Genomic DNA, 23,480 nt, shown 5'->3' on the forward strand with positions numbered 1-23,480 from the left:
CAAATCAAAGTGGGCTGCTGTGAGCTGGGATCAGCATATGCTCCTTCATTAGCAGCATTGATAGCTACCAGCAGAGAGGATTTTTATGCTCCAAGTTTGTGCCATGCTCCCTTTGAGTCACTCTGACAATCAAAAAGAAATAAAAATATTATCAGCAATTATTGCCTGCATATCCTAGCCTCTGCTCTAGGCTCATATCAGGTCCCTACAGACATTCCCATGAGTGTATTCCACAGCCCTAATGTGCCAAGCTGTGCCATACAGCAAAACATTGTCATTGTATTCTTCTCGTTTCAAACCCACATTTTTCTTGGCAAGTTTACAGTCAGTGAAGAATAATTTGCTTTACTTTTCTAATTTAAAGACGCATTTGTACTACTGCAGTAAGTTTCTCTGCTCTCATAAAGGCTTTCACAATGCACATCCCTGCAAATGATCTGAGTCCACACCTGTCCTTGACACCCACAACGCTGCAGCTCATTTCACTCAGGAGCAGAGAAGACTGGGGTGCCAAGTCCCATTAATACAATTGCTATCTCCCCTCCCATTTGGAAATCTCTGAAGCAGAAATGAAGATTCCCTCATCCAGCAGCTGTTTTGGAAAAAAAAAAAAACAAAAACAAACCCAAAAACAAACAACCAAACATCAACACCGCATGCAATTTTCATTTTGTGATGAATGAGCTGGGGACCAAGACGATTCCAGGTGACCACAGGTCTGTCTGTGAAGAGTTCACTGGCAGTGTGAAGCACTTCTGAGTGAGTTCATTCTGAACCACCAAGCTGTGGTTCAGCTGCTAGCATTCACTCACAGGGGAATTGGGACTGCACACCCATTCCACATCCTCATCACCCTGCAGGCTGTTCAGCACACCCTACCCTCAGCTCCACAGCCCTGCTTGTTCTGGTAGGCACTGTGCAAGTTTTACTTGGTGTTAAAGCACAACTGAATAAATACAGTGAATTAATAGAGCCTGAAGCCCCCACCAAATAGTAACAGAAAAGACAGAGATATTCAGGTGCTCCTTGGAACAGTCCTAGGACATAACCACTGGAGAAACAGTGTTGGCTTTGCCTGGTGGGCAGACTGAAAAGCAAAAGAAACAAAGCTCTGATGAATCCATGTATTTCAAGAAATTATTTCCAAGCTGCACTGCCATTAGAAGATTAGATTGGCTCCTTAGGGATATTGCTTTTCCAGGTGGCTGCATTTTGGCTCAGCCATTGACCCCTCACATCAAGCCTACTTACAGAGAGAAGAGTCTGTGCAGAAGCTGGGTCAGGGTCCTTTCCCTCTGAAGCACAGCTGAGCATCACTGGTGGCATGACATCCATACTGCAAGGTGATGTATCCCAAGTGAGAAAGCATCCCCATCCTGTTCCATTTTGGATACTGAACAATTAAAATGCTCAGTTATACAGTTTAGGAAGCCCTAGATGAGATCTATGGATTTGGAATTACTCTTTTAAAGTTACCTTTATGTGTTACATTTTCTTCTTTCCAGACTGCTTCCAAAGAAGTTCAGGCACACAAAGTTATTGCTGAGACCAGGAAGTGTAGGATGATTCATGAAAATAACTGTTAGTGTTACCCAAGACAGTCATGACCCATCCTATGTGCTTGCTTGCAACTGTACAGTTCCAGACACTGTCTGGACACTCTGGAACACAATTTTTCTGGAGAAACAGCACTTGCACTACCGCTGCAATCCATGATTTGCACTAATGTCATAAACTGTCTTAAGAAGTCTAAAAGATTATGGACATGCACTGTTAAACCTTTGTGTGGGCATCATGGGCAAATAACAGTGTTCACTTACTCTACATGCTTGCTTAAGGACATAACTAGAATGAACTGAGAAGTCCTTTTTGTGATAGGAACCAAAGTAGATTTTAGTGGGAAAGCAGATGTTTCTGCCCTGCATAAGGGACCTGAACAATGTTTTAACATTCAAAATTATTTTCACATGAGAATTCCCATTTAGAGGTTTCCAGTTTATGGTCACTGATTTCAAGTTAATAAGCAGAAGGGCATTTAAATAAAACATAATACAGAGCTTTGTGAAGTAAAGCTGCTAATCTGATTTAGATTGTTTCATTTCCAGCTCCACAACTCTCAGCTTCCAGTCAGTAGCCTTGCTGAAGGCTGTGTGTGTAAGTTCCTTAAGCTACTTCTGTCAGAAGTTTTTATCAACAGCAGTGATGCAAAGCGCCCAACTAACACTCCCATAACACAAAGTACACATGAAATAAAGCAGATTTAAAAACCATCAAGACAATGCATTTTTCTCATTTATTCAAATCTTCTGCAGGAAGTAAACACTGAAAGATTTAAAAAAACTTCACACTGCAGTATGTACAGTTTTGTGACATCACATGAGGAAATTAATTTCTAATAAAAAAAAATGAGACCAGTTAAATTACTGAAGACACATCACAATAAAACTGGTTGTGGTAAAATCCCGAATTCTTATGTATGGCAATGAGAATCAATACTCCTTTGTTTTACAGGGATGGAATAGTCCTGGTACAATATTTCAGTTATGCAAAATGGAGTCCTGAACTTACATGACTTATTATAGTTGTATGAGCACTTCATGTTTTAAAAGTAGTTTTGCTTTTTTTTTTTCCAGACCCTTTTGAATTGAAGCACATTCTTTCACAAAGCTAAAATACCACAGCAGAAGTCATGTCCAGAAGTGGAATACTGTTGTGTTTTGAACTGACCTGACTTGTTAAGACATTTTTTTTTTTTTTGCCAACGCACAGATGCACAGGGTCCCCCATGCACTTTTCATGCAGCAGGTAATCACAACTTTAAATAAAAGATTTTTTTCTATACATTCTTCCAGACTTGCAACTGTATACATACATGCAAAAGTTTTAAAACCTATGTGATCATATTTACACTTATACATGGAATATACATAACAAAAAAGATTAAAAGGTTTTTTTTCCTTTGCATTAGAACAATACAAAATATGTATTTTTCATTAAGGAAACCACTATTTACATCACCTTTTAAAAACCAATTTCAACATATTATAGGTGTAACAAGTCAACATATTTACATTATATATAAATATATATATAATATATACTTACCAGTTTACTCCTCTGTAAGATGTGGCAGAGAACAAACTGGTAATATCATGTCACTGACGTCAATGAGAGCTGTAATACTTTCACCAACATTTAACAGGGAAAATTTAAACCACTCATTTCTTTTGCTTAAAAACATTTGTAAATTAAAAATTTAAAAACATCACTAAGAGTAAATGGCTACGAAAAGTAAAAGTTATGGCTGAATTCCCTTTTGATCTCATAGAAACCTCTCAAACTGAGCTGCCCAGCTCTGTGGTGTCAGTAGAGAAGCCCTCCAGCTCCCCACCTTTGATTCTGCGGTCATGCGTTAGCCACCATCATTTCCTCAAGCTTTGGCAGAGGAGACCTAGAAACCTGGATATCTGAGTCCCAGACACTTCCCTCTGGAAAAAAAAGGCATATCTGCATGGCAGTTCCGAGTCAATCCCCAAATCCAGCGGCTTTGGGCGTTCCACCAGGCGCTGGTGATGCCCTCGAGCAAGGCACAGGCGCTCCACAGCCCAAGCCCTCCCCAGCTATGTGGGGCCAAAGTTAATTCAGGTTAAAGCTCCAAGGGGCTGAATTGTGGTATAGAGACAACTCCCTAAGTCCCTTCCTCAGTGCTCTGAGAGCTGGAGGCAGCTTCCCCCAGCAGTCTCAGCTGGCTGTAACTGGGATGTGCTCTCCCCTCCCTCCCTGCTCCTTTGATGGAGCAGGGATCACACAGCAGCACCCACTGCACCACCCTGCCTGTACAGCTGCTGCTGAGATCTGCCAAGACCCCAATCCATAGTCTAAAGACCTAGAGGACACAGGAGTTGCTGAGAGCACCGAGTGCTACTCCAGAGATGACCTTGGTTTGCAATCCCATCTACAGGGACTGGTGAAAATCAGGGATCTTAGAGCTGCTTGGGAAAATGTGGCCAGCCCTACCAGTCTCTCCTGGGTCAACAAATCCAGCTCCCACACCCCTCTTTTCTGATGGAAAAGTCCCCAAGGAAAAAAAAAATAGCAACTTCTTTTTACTCACTCATGCTACAAGACAAAAAATAATTAAAGAGCCTTTGGTCCTAAGGTGTCAATGCTGTAAAAGTGGATGGGGTAGATTCAAAGACCTCTCTTCCCTAGGGAGGGGGTAACACCCGTGATACTGGAGAATTCCATGTAGGAGGAGACAGCTGCCCTCTTAGCAGCTGGCTGAGCAGTCCCTTGGCATGTCCTGCCCTTTCTCAAGGGCCTCAGCCTTGTTACCTGCTGTTTGAGATTGCAATGTCTACAAGAGATAAGATTCTTCCATGTCCCAAACTTAAATTGTTGTATATTAGAGTTTACTGACGTCTGTGAGAATGGCAATACCTTTTAATTAACATCAATTAAAAAGAAAGCTAAATCCTTAACTGGTCAAACTGTTAACATTTTAACTTAACTGTTTTATAAAAATTTCAAAACTAAATGTTCAAAAGTATATATTATAACAATAGACTACCCTAGAATAAATACAAAGGTCAGAGCATTGCTCGATTCCAGTATATTTTTGTTAGGGTCAGAATCTCTTCCCTACTCTTCACCTCAACTGGACTTAGGAGAAGTTTTTTTCAACCAGGTAATTCCACATCCTCCCACACTGCATTTTCCTGTGGAGTTCTTCAAGCAAATTACAGCCTTGTATTTAGTCTGGGGACCATCTATTACTCTATATTGTATACATTTCCTACCTATATACACATTGTTTCAAGAAAAATAATCAATTAAGACTTTAAAAGACATTTAATGGATGGAACAAATACCATCTTTTTAATATTTCTGCTGGGTTGACTCATATAAAAAGAATTCAGTTCCACTGTCAATCCAAAATATACTTTATCTCATTAATGGTTATTCTATGAGACATCTGAATTGTCATTGGGCCACTTATAAATGCAATATTAAAGACAAACAAAATTTTATTTTTATATTAGACTTCAGACAATGACATTTAAAATGATATTAGATTTGCGTGAAGGTTTTAAAATATAAATCTTCTTTGTACAGCCCATTAATATATTATGCTTCACCGAAATAACATAAAAATATATCTTTAATTGCTCTGTTATTTCTCATAAAAACCAGGGGGGAATGTGTTATACCAGATACTGCCAAATATTTGTGTTCCCTAAAAGAAGGTATCCCCCAGAGGGAGGCAAAACAGAATAGTGGTGCATTTTCCAGCTGTCAGACAGGAGAAGTCCCTTTCAGTAGGAACTGCAGTGGAAAGAGGAGGAACTGATCTCAGGATGGGGACAGGGACAAGAGAGGGACAACAGCTTGCTCTGTCCCAGCAAGCCACGAGTCTGGGAAAAGGATCTCTGAAACCAAACCAGACAGAAAAGAGCAAAATGCCCCGTCACTCATGTCTGCTATGCAGACAGGAGATGGACAGACACAGCAGTTTTGTCATGTCATCAGCTCGCCACGGGGAAAACAGACAAAATTAAACCAGAGTGCAGCTTTCATTAACCGTGCAAGCCAACTGCTTAGCTGCTTGCTGATGGCAGAGAGGATTATCAGTGAAATCAAGAAGCCACAGAGAACCTTTTTTTTTTTTAGAGGAGTAAAAAGTTCAGCAGAACTGCTTGCCAATAATTCATATAATTTAGAAGAACTGGATTTTGTCCTCTTCCTCCCCCCAGAGAAATAAGGGCTGCAAATGGAGTTAACACTGACAGTGCTAACGGGAAAGCAGAGCCACGAGACGCTTCCCCAGCCAGCAATTCTTTTAAGGTGTCTCAGCTCTGACTGCAATTTTCAGTTCCTCCCATCTCAGGCTGATATCGCCAGATGTTACAAATCACAGCACAGGTGGGGATTGAGGAAAAGGGCAGGGAAGGATTTCTCAGACATATCCCACTATCCATTACAGAACATGACAAAACCACAGTTTTATCCTCAGCGCTACCTGGAAAATTATTCTAAAGCCAGATTTTCTGCAGTGAAAGGGTAGTGCATTAAAGCATGGATCAGCTGTTGAGAGAGTAATAAATATTGGCAGATTATAGATTCTTTTCCCTCGTTGTAGGAAGAGGTCAACACATTTTTCATTAAAATCCTATTCCATCTTTGAGTGAAAGTCTGATGTGCTGCTTTAGTGCAGTTGGTATTCCTCCACAGGGAAGCAGGATGGTGCTGAACAGACAATTCCGCTCATCCCCTTCACAAGCTTTCCAGCATTTTCCTCACTGAATACACGTCCTAAGCCTTCTCAATCACGCTACTCCCAGAGGCATTTTGGCTTTCCCCTTTTAGGCAGGGAAGTGACAGGAATGTGCCGACAAAAGGACTCATGCAGTACTTGCATGGCCTATGAAAATCTGCCCTTCTTATAAAAACCTAGAAAAAACCCTTAATTCTAACTAGTAACTCATAACTATGGCTAAGAATTCTGAGGAAGGCATTTGTTGAGAGGCAGGGCAAGGAAGAAAAATAGATTTTACACCACTATTCTGGCAGGACCACAAACAAGATTTAAAAATAACAATACAAATTTTGGAAGCACTAAAAAATACATTTCAGTGCACTTCAATTATTAACACTGATGCAGGTTTTCCAATATGACGAGCTAATACCTTGGACGGACTGCTCCATTTCTTAAAAGTTATTCTTAAAATTTCACAAAACATATTAAAACATTAAAAAAAAAAAAAAGTACACTTTCTCTATGCTCAGGCTTCAAAAAAATAAGGATTATTTTACAGGGAGGGAGGAAACGCAGCATTACCACCACCTAGGCTGTACGCTTACACTTTATGTTATACCAAAAGCTTGCAGATCCAAATAAGACTCTGATCAAAGAGTACTCATAACTTAATCTGATACATACAGAAACGTCTTGTACAAATTACAACCCTTCTAGTTTCCTTGTGACAATCTACTGTAAAGCAAATTTTATCTACATGTATTTTAAATAACATCACCAGAAAAATAAAAAGTTTATCAAATGAAAACATGTTTCAATTAGACCATGCTTTTTTTTTTTAAAATCATGCTCAATTTATACAGTAGTCATGTTCATACTCATTTTTCTTTTTTTTTTTTTTTAAACAAAGATTCAAAACTGCTGATTGTAAACTCACTGAGGAGGCTGCAGTTTATTCTGGCTCTTTTTTGATTGTTCGCACTTTTTCCAGAAGTCCATGCACTTCTCCATTCACACCACCATGCTGATGAGAGGTGTTGCTCCCCATATGGCTGTTGTAAGGGCTTCTTAAGTTACTAAAAGGAGTTTTAAGCTCTGTGTCAGATGTCAACTCCTCTTTGATTGTAACACGAGTTGAACTCTCGGTAAATGAAGGCTCATTCCAAATTTCTTTGTCATGTGCTTCTTGGCTGCTGACAGAGCTGCCGCCTTTCTGTAACATGTAGTACAATATTGGGTTGGTTTTGGTCAGTCTCGGAGAGTCTTTCTCATAATCGTTCTTGTCCATGCCCGTGATCACCCATCTGATGGGCCCCTTCTCACCGGGCATGGAACACATGCTGAACTGGTCGGACTCCAGTCTGGACACTGTACTGCCCAAATGTTCGGGGAAGGGGGAGCTGGCAGGACTTTTTACTGCTACGGGATACTGAAATGTTCTGTGATCTACACAATTGTTCTGTTGTTGCACAGGGCTTCCCACCAACGATCTTACGGAAGAAATGGTGAATTCAGGTTTATTGATTGTTGCACTGGTTTTGTTTCCTTTTTTCTTGCCCTCTGTTAGTATGTTATTCCTATGTTGTGACAGATCTCTCTCACAGTTTTCTGAGAGAAGCAGCTGTTTCAACACATTAAAGCCTTTACTATCTCTAGACCAACTCCTATTTTCAGTTTCACTATTTGAACCATGACTTACAGCATATTTAAATTCAGCATCACTTCTGCTGAATTTCAGTTCTTGCTGGTTAAGCAAAGGCCCGTACAGTGCCTCAGTAGGAGAAGCATGATTGTTTCCAGCATCAGACACATTACTTTTCATCTTTTTTAATGGGCTTTCCAAAGGCTCAGCGTGAAGCTTCCTCTTCTTCGGTACTGTGCAAAGACTCTTGGATTCAAGGTGTGTCAGCTCGTTGTTTCGGTGACTCCTGTCCAGCTCATCTGCGGGGTAATTGTCTTGATTCTGTCTCAGCAACCTACTTAGCAGGCCATTTTTGGAAAAAGAGAAATCTTGAGGTGAAAGCGGCTCAGATTTCACCTCCTCAGATGCTGGAGAAGTAGCTGTGTTTCTCTGCAGTGAATGAACAAACCCTTGGAATTTGTTACCCTTGCATTCTCTTACTTGTTGTGCATTTGAATTATAAGGAACATTTGATTCGTCAGATGGCTCAGTTTTTATTTTCACCGTCAATATTTGCTCATTCAAAGCCTTGTCTGTCTGTTCTTGAGAACTTTCATCTCTTAAAAGCACCCTCTCTTTCTTTTCACTTTTCCCTTTATTGGGAGTTCCCAGAAGCAGCTGAAGGACAGTGCGCCTTTCAAGGAGATTTTCTATTTCCGAACCTGGAAGTCCTTGTTCAGCGGGTGCTGGCTGACAACTGAATATTTTGTTATTTTCTTCATGCATACCCAATTTATTCGTAAGCAGAGGGCTGTTCAATCTATCAATCAAGCCCACAGGTTTATCCATGTTCCCTGCCAGCAGCTGTTTGCTAGCTCTTTGTTCCTCACTCGACATGGAACTCTGCATGCCGCACTGAGCCAGGTTCTGCAGCAGCTTGCTGGCACTGAATGCAGAGGAGTTCTGGGGACTATCGGTTCTGCTCAGCTTAGCTCCTTGAATTTCTTTGCTTTTGGACAGGTCTATCAAGTGTTTAGATGCGGAATTCATCAGTCTGTCTGGCTGGATGCTGCAGGCGAAGGGCGGCGAGCTCCGCTTGACAGCCAGCGACTGGTGCGAGAGATTTATAGGAGAGTCTGCTTTTGCAGAAGCCAGCAAGGGTGGAGTGCTTAACGGAGTCATTCTGTTGGCACTGGGACTGTCAGTAACAGGAGTCCTTTTCCCAGTCTGTACAGTGAATTTTGCCACATCAGCTGTACTGTGTGGTCCCTGAGGATCATTACTCTTGTCTACCTGTTCTTCACTCTTATGCCCAAGTAACAGCTGAAGTAGTGTTACTTTCTGGTGGGGATTCAGCTTAGAAGCTTTCGGAGTGTCTTTCTCTTCCTTGGTCTCTGGACAGGAAGCTTTTGGATCCCAGTTACGAAGCAAGGACTGAGTCAGGTTATCCAGTGATGCAGGTGGACCTGCATCTGGTTTATCTGTCCTCTGTTTAAAGGATAGGTCTATAGGAAGACAGTTAGAGTGGGAGCTTTCATCATCACTGCTGTCTTCTGTAAAGCTGGGATTGTTGTCTGAATACTCATCAACAGTTGTTGGTGTGCTGCTGTCTTCAAAAATGCTGGCTCTCTCACTCTGCTCCCGCCCTTTCACGTGCTTGGTGGTATTCTGGCTTTTCAGCAGATGTAAGAGCAAACTGTTGCTGGGAGAGGTTTTCAGGTTACTCTTTTCCACAGTACTTTTGTATCCCACAGTTTTGGGGGGCGAGTGCATGATTCCCACCGAGCTCTGAAAAGGTGCCATGCTGCCTTTGCTAGGGACTGTTTTGGGGGACGATCCTGCCTGGCCATTGAGATGGCTCGTCATCCCTTTGGCCAAGCCGAACTGGCCCATGTCCTTCTGAGCGCTCTCCTGCAGCCTGGCCATCGCTGCAAGCCTCTCGCTCGCAATCTGGTTGGCATTTTGTGCTTTTAGAGCGTGTTCCCTGGAGTACTGCTGCAAGTGGGCCTCGCTGGAAAGGAGCAGAGCCAGCTGGCTGCACGCCACGCTGGGCTTGGGCGAAGCAGCAGGGCTGGATCGTTTCTCCACCATGCTTGCGACAGCTTGTAACCTCGCAGCACACGACAGGGGCTCGTTCATCACCTTGGGGCCGCTCTGCACCGCATGAGGGGATTCTATAAACCTCTCCTTGGGCAGGTTCTTTGTGATGTCAGGCAGGCTGCTGTCCAGCTTCTGATCTTTTGCTTTGCTCTTCTTCAGCAGAGTCTTCAGGTGGCTGGATGCAACACCGTAGCACCTTAAATCTTTCTCCACTTGTAAGGAATCATGGCTAAGAGAATAACCCTGCTCCTTAAGACTCTGTCTAATCTGCTGTGACAGAGCAACACTCTGCAGCCTAGAGCTGAATGACTGAAGCAAAGAGGCAAGTAATGTGCTATCCTGTTTGCCTTTAGGCACATTTTCAACCATGCCAGCCAACAAAGCTTCCTTTTTTCCATCTAAATCCACAATGGAATCAGACAAGCGCCTTCTCTTTGCTGCATTCCAGTCTTCTGAAGACTGCAGCAGTCTTGCTTTTTTGAGGTGCAGCATGCCAGATCCTCGATATGTACTCGTGTTAAGAACTGGACCATTACTCTGACAGCTGGGAAATATATTTCCTGAAATCTTAAAGTTTTGATCCTCCCCACTATGGCCAGTGGACTTTTTGTCAACTGCAGTACCTGAGCCTCCTGCTGCTTGATGCATTAGTAATCCCTCTAGGTAAGTTAGAACAACAGAATCCTGGTGCATCTCAGAGCCAAGCTCTTCTCCATGAGTCATGTTCAATAAAAGTTTCCAAAAAGGCTCTGTTTCTGTTCACTTCAAAGACTAGTTTTGCTCAATCAAGATGCAGAGTTAATAACAGGTAGATGTCTATAGAGTTTTCTTAGAGACTTTCAGAAACAACAGAAAATGTATTATCCTAGGCAGGCTTCTCCCAGTGTACACTGTTTGATGAGCCAGGTTTCCAATCATAGCAATCAGCTGATATCTAGGGTATTTATGGATGATGTCTAGGAGCACTCAAAACATGGTTTCACAGAAAAAAAGTTCCATTAAGTATTTGCTGCCTTCTTTCTTCAGGAGGTCAGCTTGCCTTTCTTCCTTTTCCATCTCCACCAAGCACATAAAACTCCTAAGTCAGAAACACAAAACAAAAAGAAAACATTTAGGATTAAGATGTAATTGCATAAGACATTTTTTCCTTAAAAAAAAAAAGAAAATAAATCGAATCCAACCCTCCATGCATTATCTTAAGCAGAGATTCAGGATACATGAACAACACACACATTCCAGAAGAAGCTAAAAATCAAATAAAGGACAAAATACATGGAATTTAAAGAACTTCATGAAAACAATTCTGAGATAAAGTTTTATGCAAAAATTTATACAGTAAATTCACGAATACAAGCCGCACTGATTATAAGCCGCATCTCTGGGTCTTGGCAAATATTTCGGTTTTTGTCCATAGATAAGCCGCACCCGAATATAAGCCGCTTTGTCGTTCGCAGCGAGGACCCGCGTGCAATTAGTAACAGAACCGCGGGAGGGCGGGGTTTACTGGCTGAGCTAAGGCTGTGCAGGCTCGGCCCGCTAGGGGCCGCTGACGGGGCCAGATGGCCCAGCCCGGTGCTGCCGCTCGGGGCTGGCCGCCGCTGCCACTGGGCTCAGTCACCCCGGGTCGGCGCTGCCCCGCGGCGGCAGGCAGGGACGGAGCTTCCCCTGCTCCTACGGCAGCGGCGGCGGGCGGGGACGGAGCTTTCCCACGCCCGTGGCGCCAGCGGCGGGCAGGGACGGAGTTTCCCCGCTCCTGCCGCGGCGGCGGCGGGCGGGGACAAAGCACCCCGTCGGCTCCCCGAGCCGCGGCAATGGCTGCGCGCGCTTCCCCCCCCTCCCCGGGCTGCAGCAATGGCGGTGCGCGCTTCCCCCTCCTCCCTGGGCCGCAGCAATGGTTGCGCGGGGCTCCCGTCGGCTCCCCGAGCCGCAGCAATGGCGGCGCCGGCTTCCCCCCCCCTCCCCAGGCCGCAGCAATGGCGGCGCCGGCTTCCCCCCCCCTCCCCGGGCCGCGGCAATGGCGGTGCGGGCTTCCACCCCCCTCCCCGGGCCGCAGCAATGGCGGCGCCGGCTTTCCCCCCCTCCCCGGGCCGCAGCAATGGCGGCGCGGGCTTCCCCCCACCTCCCCGGGCCGCGGTAGGGGCGGCCCGGGTCCCCCCTCTCCTCCCCGGGCTGCGGCAATGGCGGCGCCGGGCCCCCCCCGTCTCTCCCCTGGGCTGTGGCAGAGGAGGAAAGAGAGCTCTCCCGCCTCTCTCCCCGCCCCCCGTGCTGCCTACAGGGAGCCAGGCTCCACCCGCGGTGCAACAGAGTAGCGATTTGTAACAATCGCAAAATGCCGACTTTGCAGCTGCTCCGCTCAGCACTCTGGCAGGCACTTCTGAGGTTGTATTAGCCACTCCTGATTATTAGCCGCATTTCCGGTTTAGGAGCAAAATCTTAGTCAAATTGGTGCGGCTTGTATTCGTGAAATTACTGTACATTATATTTATACATTATATATATATGTATATATTTATGCAAAGCTTACTTATCATAACCACAGCTACTACAAGCCTTCTCTGAATTTCACTACTCTGAAGCTAAAAACAAGGAATAGCAAACCTGAAAGGAAAATCTTGAACCACTCTAAACACAGTTTTTTAAAATCCAATGAATTTTACTTCACAGTCGTGCGAACTTTTCTTCTGTAAATGTAAATAAACAGGACACACAGCCTACTCTTAAATTGAACTAATAGGAAAAGGCAGGCCTAAAGCCAATGTTTAGTTTCACATTGCACATGTTTCCAAATAACAAAATAGACAGCATCATACATATATGAGCATATTTTTGTTTGGCAGGTGGATGATACTGCTGAAAGGAGAAACAAAGTTGTTAGTTCTGCCCAGGACTATACACCAATGCAAAATCCAGTATGGTAACACAACAGGGGTGCAATCTGTTGTTCTTACAACACCCAAACACAACAAGTTTTTAGAACAATCATGTGATAAGAGTGGGGAAAAGGTTGCTTATGCTCCTGATGCAACATAAATCCTGGCATCAAAATCCTCCCTTCCCTGGAGGATTTTCACCTTTATATCCCTTCTGTACATGAAACACATTATGGCAAAACCAAATCAAACCAGTTCTTCCCTGAAGTCTTGTTATTCTTCAAAAGTGTATAATATCTCTACTAAATACTTTTTTTTTGGATGGGGCAGTGTGGAATAAAAAGCTGTTATAAAATGCTGGATGCTGTTATAAAGTGCTGGATGCATCTCTTCAGTTTCCCTTATTGGGCTGGTCAATGGCAGCACGAACATTGCAGTCACCACAGCTCAATAATGAGATCATGACACCACACATGCATCCTCCTTCACTCATTCAGTGCTAAATTGGTACTAATATTCAACATGAGCAAAGGTAAGTGTCCTTCTGCATACTAAACTCTGCAATTTGCTTTCACGGGCTAAAACTCCATTGAAAACTTGTATTTACAAGTTTAAAAAGGATGTACACAGATGAAATCCTTGCCTCCTTAAAGTGAATGAATATTTTATGATTGATTTCCCAAAGGCAAGTTTTTAATTCAATACCTACAGGCAACTAGAAGTCAGAAAATAATCAGATCTTAAAAATGTAAAGAATAAGAACTATTAAATAGCTGTAATGTTAACTGTCCTTAATCTCCCAGGGCAAATACTCCCTTATTTGGTTTTAAGTCATCTAGAAAAAGTGCAAAAATTGATCTATCTTAAAAAAAAACAAAACACCCAAAACAAATGCAAACAAAAAATCTAATCAGCAATGCATTGTAGTGTAAATGTGTATATCCATGCATTTAAATATCAAATGGAAAGCTGTTAGCTATTACTGAGGTCTCAGTACTTCTCTCAGAAATACATGTCCACATTAACCATCATTTACATAATTAATTGTAGAAGACAATTGAAACATGAAACAAAAGTGGATTCAGCTAACTGAAAATTATTGATCATCTTACTGTTCCTTCAAAAACCTCTGTACCTCTGGCTGGGCTTTTGCAGAGTTTCAGCCCAAAAACAGAATAAAAAAATCACAAACAACAAATCCCTAAAAGAAAACCAAAACAAGACTTCCAATGAAAACATCAAACATCCAACAACAGTAACAGCAATACAATTGGACTAATTTCCTCAAACATTTGGGAATGCACTTTATCTGGAGAATTTATTTTTCCAGCTTCCAAAAGTAAACTGTTTATCTGCAACCAAATTTTCATGTCTCAAACAGCTGACAGTATGCTATTATTAACATTGCACTTGATACCCTCTGCATGGCATTTAAGACAATAAAATTGAAATTTTGTCAGGATTTCTGACCATGGGGTAAAAGCAAGGCTTACAGGTGACCTTTAAGATAGAGTCCCAAACAAATGCACCATTAAGCCAATATTCAGTATAGCCTTACTCACTACACCTATGAGTAATTCAAAAAAGATAATGCATTTATGCAAATCCCTCAGGTACTCCAAAAGCTTCTTGCAGGAGATGACACTTGTAGCCAGTACAGTTTATATACAATAACTACTCCAAGAAGTGTTCTGCCACCTTTTTAATTTTTTTATTCTATTTTAATTACCCAGTGCTAGGAAAATACTGATAAATTTAATGAAATCAGGTTGCTGTAAAGAAGCTTCTTTAAAGAGAATGCAATCTGGAAAGCACTTAACACATTAGAACAGGACATCAGCAATCCTTTTAAAAAGCCTCTATTGATCTAGTGCTGTAAGAAGTATTACATTGTTAAAATCTCACATGACTATGTCCATCTGAGGTGCAGCCATGCCAAACCAAACCAGTTTTGGAAATTAATGTTCACTAGGACACTAAGGCAATCATTTAGCTACCTTCCAAACACATATAGACTGTACAAAAGAAGTTCTGAAGTCCCACTAAAATGTTAATATTCTTTCTTGAAATTAAGTATTTAAGAAATTACCAGAGCAGTGGTAAGGAAAAAGAAAAGAAAGTTAAAAGAAAAGGCAGAAGAAAGAGAAAGAAATCATACAGCAGCAGATTTCTTGTTTCCCAGTAAGGGCTGAAGCAACTGCTAAGATCTACGAATCTCTAGACGCAAACATCCTATTTAATTACTATGACAAAAAAAATTGATAAGTTAGAGTGCATTCCTGACCACAACTACTTTAAATGCACTCTTTTTTTGTCACTTCTAGTATCTTCTCGAAGCATTCTGTACCATAAGAAATAAACAACCCAATTGTTGTGCAGAACCTCCAGGAGCACTCAGTGATTACAGCTCATTAAGCCATGTTTACCTAGACAAAACTCAAGCAGTAGCAGAATCCACAGCACAAATGCTGTAACCCGGTGAGACACTCCCCAAGTGAAGCACACTATGAGAAATCAGTTCTTCAGCCTTTTAAAATGTGCCCAAGGAGAAACTGTAGGCAATATAGGGAAAATAAGGGAATATTAAAATGTTCACTGTACTGCATAGATCCAGAATATTAATTCCACTTTTGCAGTTGAAGTTTTTCTTTGTTTGCAAGCTACAAATATATTTATCCACCACAAAGATTTTAAAGGAATAATAACAACAAACTGTGAGATCCTTTGCTTACCATAAAATATTACTGCTGCAGAAGATAATGAAATCTGACAATGCAGCTTCTAATATGTTAAAGCACAACAGAACCAATTGTTTTTTGCTCCTGAACATTTGATTTTGATTTTTAAAGAATTCTTTGAATGAATGAATACCTCAACTGCAAAACCTAACTGGAGACTAAGCAAACAGAAGACTTTTAGTTCACCCATTAGATATGCAGTTCCTGCTGTTTAAGAAATTATAGATAGTTCACAATTTAACTAGCAAAATCACATTAAGACATTTTTCCAATATCCCAGACGAGCATTTCCAGGTAAATCCTTTTGCTAAATGGAAAAGAGAGCCACAGTAAATTAAAAATATGAGACTAGCATTATTTGAGCACAAGGGTTACATAATCTATTGGGTAATTCAAAAAACATGGTATTATCAAGGTGTCTTCTTCTGCAGTCTCAATTCATAGTATCATAAGAAAAAAAAAATCTTACCAAAATCATTAAGGTATTCACTTAGGAAACTGGCAATGGCTAGCAGATTGCCTTTATGAACATTTATTAGAAGACACATTACCCAAACTCATGCACATTGTTACAATGATTAATAGAGGCTGAGATTAGTATATGTTCACACAGATAAAATATTTTTATTAACTACATTTGCAGAGTTCTTTCATGACGATTAAACTCCTGTAGCAATTTTACGTTCCATTTTTAAGTTGAGATGAATCAAAACATGCATTTGTAAAGCTAAAATCAAACTGGTCTGTGAAATAAAAATCTTCCGTTATTTAATAAATTTGATGTTCTAATGCTTAGCTCCTACTGGAAGAGCCAGAAAGTCTCTTACTAGCTTCACTGACTTCCCATTCTCATATTCCCAAGTGTAAAGGCTCCAGCCCACCACATCAGCCAATGGCTCAGACTGTCATTTTAATTATTACGGATTTGAGGAATGCAGTACAGTGATTACAGTGGCAGCTTGGGATCCAGGGGTCCAATTACTCACTGTGCTGCAGACAGGCTGGCTGACTTCTGGTTTTACTTCTCTGTACCCTGTTTTCCCAGATGGAGTAATAATAGATGGAAACTTCAGAAAATAATTGAGGATAAATATATTAAAGGCAGTGTGTTACTCAGCAGCTCCAGTACCAGCACTGAGTAAGTACCTAAAACACAGGATTTCAAGTGATTCCTCATCCTTACAGCTGCCTGCAGTGAAATGCTGAAGAACATAGTGAAATTAGGTCCTCAAAAAAGAATTCCTGGGTATTGCAGCAGAACCTTGCAGTGAACTAAGAATGAGTATGGGTAATGAGACTTATTGTCCCAGAATTATTTAGTTACTAAGCTCAATTTGCACACCTTTGATTTCAGCAGGAAGGATGTTTTCAGAGTGCTGGTAAAAGCACTTCAGTCTTTAGTCGGCTCTTTTTGCAAAGGTTCTGAGCAACAAAACAGCCCTGGCACCAAATGCACAGAGCTGCACAAACAAGCAGGTACTTCAATGATACTTAAGCACGTGCTTTAAGAGAATAAAGTATTTAAGTGCTTTGCTTCCCCAAATCCACGCTTTATTTGTGTCAGAAATCTGTTCAGATGAATGGAGCAGCTGAGACCTCTTCACAGTTTTGATTCAGGCAGCCAAGACATTTTGAAGGTTCCCTTTGCAAATGTAGTTTCGAAAAAGAAAAAGAAAAAAAGGCAGAAATTATCAGATGGGGGAGCAAAACTCAGCAATAAGTGGGTGAATTCTCCCACAGCTGCACTCAAAAGAACTTGGGAATCCAGAAGCCTTTTTGAACAACCAATTCATTTAAATAAAATAAATCAGGCTCCTCTCCTACAACTGTAGGGTATCAGTCTGAGAAAGCAAAAATAAGCTTCTTCCCAGGAGCATGGCATATTATTCACTGCTCCTAGGCTTGCTGACTGACTCCAAAAGACATTTTAAACATGGGAAGGACAGCCTATCCCTTTCAGACAGCTCACTCAGGAGAGGGCACATGAGGAATCGTGTTGCTCCTGCTGCTGCCAGGAATTCTGCAGAGGCTCCTGAGCCCAGCAGAGCTGGCATTCCCCATCCTGAGCTGGGGCTGTTCCCTCCAGGCTGGCACGGAGCACACGGAGCATCGCTCCCTCTGCGAAACACCCCTTGGATAACGCAGGATTAGCAACAGCCACGGCTCCATGGCCAAATTCTGCAGAGCACAGGGAAGGAAAAGCCTTCTCCCCTGTGTTTTGTTAAGCTGTGTGCTGCCAAGTCCAGCCCCGACCTGACTTCAAGTTTTGGACAACAGAAAGAGGTGTTTTCTTCACTATGGGGATGGGGTGTGTAGACCCCAACCAGCCTGATCAAAACCTTCTGATTATTTCAGCAGTTTCAGTAATAGGATTTTGAAAAATACTATAGCAAGCCAATTCCATTACAGATGATGAAACAGCACAAAATGATGCCACATCTACTGTTTTTACAAAAGCACACAAACCCTGAGTAACTGAGAAGCCTTCAAGTCACACAAAATCGCCAGAGTCAAGAGCACAAGACACAGTTTTTCCTCCGAGAATAAGAACATACAGACCATTGGACTGAAATGTTAGCAAAGTTAAATGGGGAAGAAAAAACCCCAACTGTTCTCGTGGTAGAGACTATTTAGTTTTACTTCAGCCTTTAAGAGACCCTAAAATGTAAATGGAAAGGCTGTTGTTAATAGCGGCGCCAGAGGCACACGAGGGAAGGGGAGGCTGTTCCTACACATTCCATTTGGGGTGTGGAAAGGGGGATTCAGTCACCTCATCTCAAGTGTCCCTCCACTCATCAGATTTCACATGGGATTCTCCAGTCCGGGAATGCGTGACTCACTCAGACCCCGGAACACCACCCCATGACAACGATGAGGAGCTTTGGGATGGTATGGCACGTAATATTTATGGAGGGGGAACACAGCATTTCCAGCATGTGCCAAAATGAGGTGTGGAAGTGTCAGGGAGATTTCCATGCCCACGCAGAGGGTTGCTTGGGGAAGCAGCAAGGTGAGGCTGCACACCCTGCCAGGAGACATGCAAGTCAGAACACCTCAAACTCTGTGGCAAACATTGCCATGTGGAAAACCCAAATTCTGAGCACTGCTGGCTACACTGAGACTCATCCCATGCTGGTGCTCAATCCATCCCAGCCACATCTTCCAGACCGTGGTGCAGAGATTGGAGAACGTTTCAGAACATTGCAGAACACAGGCAGGCATTTCTCCCCAAGTTACATGTGAGTTGTGTTTTTTGGTATCTTACTCCATAAAGATACCAGTAAGGAGTGCGAAAGAAAATGAAAAAAAGAAAAAAAAAAGCCCTAACAAAAAGCCAAACCAACCAACCAAAACCCTGAGAAATTAAAAAAAAAAAAAAAAAAATCCCTCATCCTACATCACCCCAAACCCAATGAAACCCCAAAAGAGATGAAGTACACGGGAAGGAGAAAATGGGGAGCAGACAATTGCCTTGAAAGCTGAGTTTGTGAAAGCCTTAGTAGCAGCTCTCCAAGGTTTACAAGTACACTTAAGCACCATACACAGCTTAATCCAGATCTGGCCTGCACATCAAAAGTTCCTGCTGGAAAGTTCTGCACAGTTCGGAGACAAAACACGTGTGCTGTTTGTGTAACTTAAAATTCACCTGGTGTTTCAGACATTTCAGTCAATTCCTTACCCAGACACACACACACATGTACATTTGTTCTTACAAATACTACCAGAGGAATACTTATATTTTTTTCTCTAATGGCACTGTAAAACACATCTTTGAGTTCACTTGTTGATTATGATCTGCTAACACTCTAGGCATGAACTTAGAAACACACTCTCTGCCAAGTCTTTGCTAATCATAAGGAATGAGGAAGAACAGACATTCCATTTATGAACACCACCTGTGAAGGAAGCAAGTATTTGACACCTAAAGCTGTCCCATCAGTTACTGCTCAGTGGTTCTGCTGCTATTGAAGACAAAAAGGGCAGAAACAGAAAGATAATGCAGAGAAGTTACACCCCCACCACACATCCCTTAAGGACAGGGATACAGAAATAGCATGTGTCACTGAATCTCAACTAACCTGGGAAAGGATAATGGTCCAAGCTCGGAAATACAGTGAGCAGAAATGCTTTTGGTTAATTGAGTCTTCTTATTCAAGAGACCAAGAGCAAAAAACATACAAAAATCTACACAAAGACTTGTTTTCAGAACAGAATATACAACAGAATGGACAGAGGATGCACCTTTCCAATGTTTGGTAAACCACTTCCCTATAAATAAGCAATTAAAAGGAAGCTCAACCAGATTTCCATTCCCTCTGACACCTACAAAACCAAATCACTGATTATGCATTAAACTCTACATCAACTCCCCAAGAATGAAATGTGATTAATATACAGTGAAGAAATCAATGACTTCTCCTGGGCAATCATGCTTTTGAGTTATGATCAATGCATGCAGATAATGCATTTCCACACAACTCTGACCTTCTGCTTGTTGGAAGGTTCTGAAGAACAGGCATTTATTGATAACAGTGCACTAATACAGTGTATTTCTTGGAATAACTATGTTAGGTGGCTTGGCATATGTTAAGTCACTTTATGTTATTTTAACCAAGAATTGGTTTCAGATGTCAAAGTGCAGCAAAGGACTAAAAAGTAATGCACAGCATTTTACTGACAGTAATAGCTATGTTTCACTTGGGACCAAGCATCTCATGGTTATGAATGAAAGGCACTTTGTGTACTTCTCAACAGAATAGGTTCCAGCTAACTGAACACAAATACACAGGAATTCCAGGAAAGGTGAAATACAGGATCCCAGTCACATAGCGTTCAACTGTATGTAAAACCCCCATAAATCCATGTTAGAGACTCAGATGATTTGTGGTTTGGGTTTGGTTTTCTTTTAGAGGGGACACTACAACTTCTGCTGTAATAGGAGATTTCAGTTTATTGTGAATGAAGTTTACAAAGTCTGTTGTGGACACAAAAAAGGCTCATATACCTACATTTAAGTGGGAAAGGAAAAATCTGCATTAGTAAGATGGCCTCTACCAGTTCAATTCAAATTTTTAAAAAATACGATTTTTTTTCCTGCTCCAAAAGACCAATAAAGCCAAGCAAAATTCAAGATAAAACATAAAAATCAGCTTCAGTGAAACCTTGGGAGAAGAGGCTCATAACATCCTGTAAAGACTAAAGGACAAAAAGTCCTTATCATGATGCCAGAGTTAATCTAAAAACATTCACAACATAAATCCCTAAGTAAAATGAGTTGAAGTCATATAGATGTATACAGAGCTGATTGTCTGACCCTCACACAAAGAACAGGAATGCACTTCACCCCCAGCCATGAGTCAAATCAGAACAATTAAAACACAAACTTAACTCAAAACCACTGAAAATACTATTTACTGCCACAAAAGCATAGCAAAAACAACTGATAGCTGGTAAGGGGAAGTGTTTAACTATCCCTCACTTTAAGGATACATACTTTGAAATAATTTCTTAAAATTTATGCTAATAATGGTGCCATGCATTATAAGAAGATAATATACCATCACAAATTTGTGGAAAGGAAATATTTTATGTCTGTTTTTAATGAGTTCTTCATGGAAAAAACAATTGCAATAGCAAAAAAAAAAAAAATTAAAAAGCTACTTACTGTTTGTTCCATTACTGTTAAGAGAGTTAAAACAGGCATTTATGCCAAATTAAAAAGTATAAAATAAACAAACACAGATGTGTGACTGATTTTTGAAGAAAGCATCTGATTTTCTACATAAAACAACATTGCCCCAGAAATAAAAGGCCCATTAAAATAAGTCTATTAGTCCATACTTGCACATAAGTATTAGCTAATTTGGGACCCTATTTCACAATGCCCCTGAAACCAACAACCTCACTAAGGCTTTATGAGCTTGTATGCCCAAAGTGCCAGAGTTAGACCAACCAACTCTGCTGCCCTGTGTCCATGTGTTTGCAGTAAGGGCAGTGCTCAAGAACCTGCTGAGTGCACATGGCACAAAATTCCCACAAGGAAAGCGAGACTAAGGATCTTGTCAGAGTCCAAAGAAACCCCAAAATCCTGCCAAGCATTGGTTTTGCAGTTGTCCCTGTAGGAAAACAGGGTTATGAGTGGCATGAGGAAAGACAAAGAGCAGGGACTACTTTACTTTCACTGCTGAACCTCACTCAATGCCAAAAAAAAGCACAGCCACTGGTGAGATGCTTGAAGAAAAATCTCCACCTCCAGGCAGAAGGCCCATGCTGAATTTAGAAGAGTTTATTGGTGAGCTAAAGATGTCTTTGTAAGAACCATCTCCTAAACAGAACTAAAAGAACAACAACGTCTTCAAACCCACCAAAATCTGTAAAGATGACTGAAAATTTAACTGACCCAAATATTTTAATTTTTATATTTTACTAAGGTATCTTGTGAAGCAGAAGTATAAATCCTATTAAACTGAACTTAGATTGTCCATCCCTAAAATAGATTTGACATACAAACACAAACACAAGGTCAAGGTCACAGATCAGCAAGAAAGATTACAAAGAGGACTGATGTAAGAGTTGGCATTTGATCAAAGTTCCTGGATGCATCTTTTTTTTAGTACACTTACCAGAAATATCACTACACTTGATTTTCTTCACATTGGTACACTACATGTTTTAGTATTCCCTACATTTAAGAGCAGCTGCCCCATCCTTATTTATCTTTATAAGAGCTATTAGGCAGCATAGCAAATAAACTAAGGAAAAGCTCTTATATTAAATGAAAAGAAAGTGAAAGACACTTTTTTCCATCCTTTTCACTCTATTCAGCCATTGCTAATATACATTAAATTACAAATCTAAAAGGAAAACTCACTCACATAGCAAGACCAGTGCTAAAGAGTCAGGACCTCAGATTTTAACTTGGAGCAGTCCAAGACACTTATCTTAATAAAACAATTGTATATTTGGATGTGCACTTCCAAGCACAACACTTGCTTATTTATCCTAATTACCTGTGTGCACAGCAGATATTTCTCAATTAACAAAAAAAAAACCCAAAAAAAAAAACAACAAAAAAAAGAGAACTCAAGGTCTGCGCAGAACACAATCAAACTAACTAACCTGTTCTGCAATCAGGACAACATTTACCTCCTAGAAAGCTTCTCTAATGCTGAGCACAGTAAGTGAGCAGATTAAACACAGTAGCAACAGTTGAAAGACTCATTAAAAACCAGCTGCTGAAAATAGTCAGCAATGAAAGTCATTTACTCATCCACCCATCCATCCATCCATGCACCCATACATTCTCAAAGCTTTCAACACATGCAGGAGAATATTTGGCTTACAGGTCTAGCACATGCACCTTTCTGATACCTCAACATGAGCAGGAGATGTCTTGGGAACACAATGGCACTCAAAGCTGCACTGCTGCACAAAGTTCAGATGCTCATCGTAACAGGTAGCAATTTAAAGAATAGTGTGGTTTATACTTTTAATTCTTAACCTCCACTTTCAACACCAGCACTGCTCTGATGTTAGTCTAGACATGAGTGGGAGCAATTTATATTTAGACAGAGAGACATGTCTATATATAGGAACTGCTTGTGTTAGTGTTAAAGCTTTTATTGGAACCCATTTGGGGTGACCTGCATAGCTCACCAGTATGTGGCATCTTGGACACTGCCAGTAACACCTTCATGCCATCACATACCCTCCTGCACCTTCTTTCAGCTATTTAAGATTTTCCTCTCTTTTTCTAGAGATAGTACATTTGTAGCTCTCTACCTGTATGACTGGGTTGTCTCAAATAAAAGGCCTCAAATGAAAAAAAAAAAAAATGGGACAAAAAAGGTTTAAAAACTTGTCTCCTTTTTGAAAAGATTCTTCACAAGAATTAG

The 23,480-nt window shown here is 41.3% G+C and overlaps 1 protein-coding gene across 5 annotated transcripts in view; it reads right to left on the bottom strand.

The window, feature by feature from the left end:
• Positions 1 to 2,274: 2,274 nt before the first annotated feature.
• Positions 2,275 to 23,480, bottom strand: part of LOC116992585 (nuclear receptor-interacting protein 1-like) — a 73,911-nt gene continuing 52,705 nt past the window's right edge. For all 5 annotated transcript variants that reach the window (XM_033052360.2, XM_033052358.2, XM_033052359.1 and 2 more), the window contains one exon: positions 2,275 to 11,055. In XM_033052360.2, the coding sequence (XP_032908251.1) occupies positions 7,209 to 10,700 (3,492 nt within the window). In that variant the 5' untranslated portion in view covers positions 10,701 to 11,055 and the 3' untranslated portion in view covers positions 2,275 to 7,208. The remainder of the gene's footprint in view (positions 11,056 to 23,480) is intronic.

This window comes from Catharus ustulatus, chromosome 2 (assembly GCF_009819885.2).
Source record: "Catharus ustulatus isolate bCatUst1 chromosome 2, bCatUst1.pri.v2, whole genome shotgun sequence".
Lineage (NCBI taxonomy): Eukaryota > Metazoa > Chordata > Aves > Passeriformes > Turdidae > Catharus > Catharus ustulatus.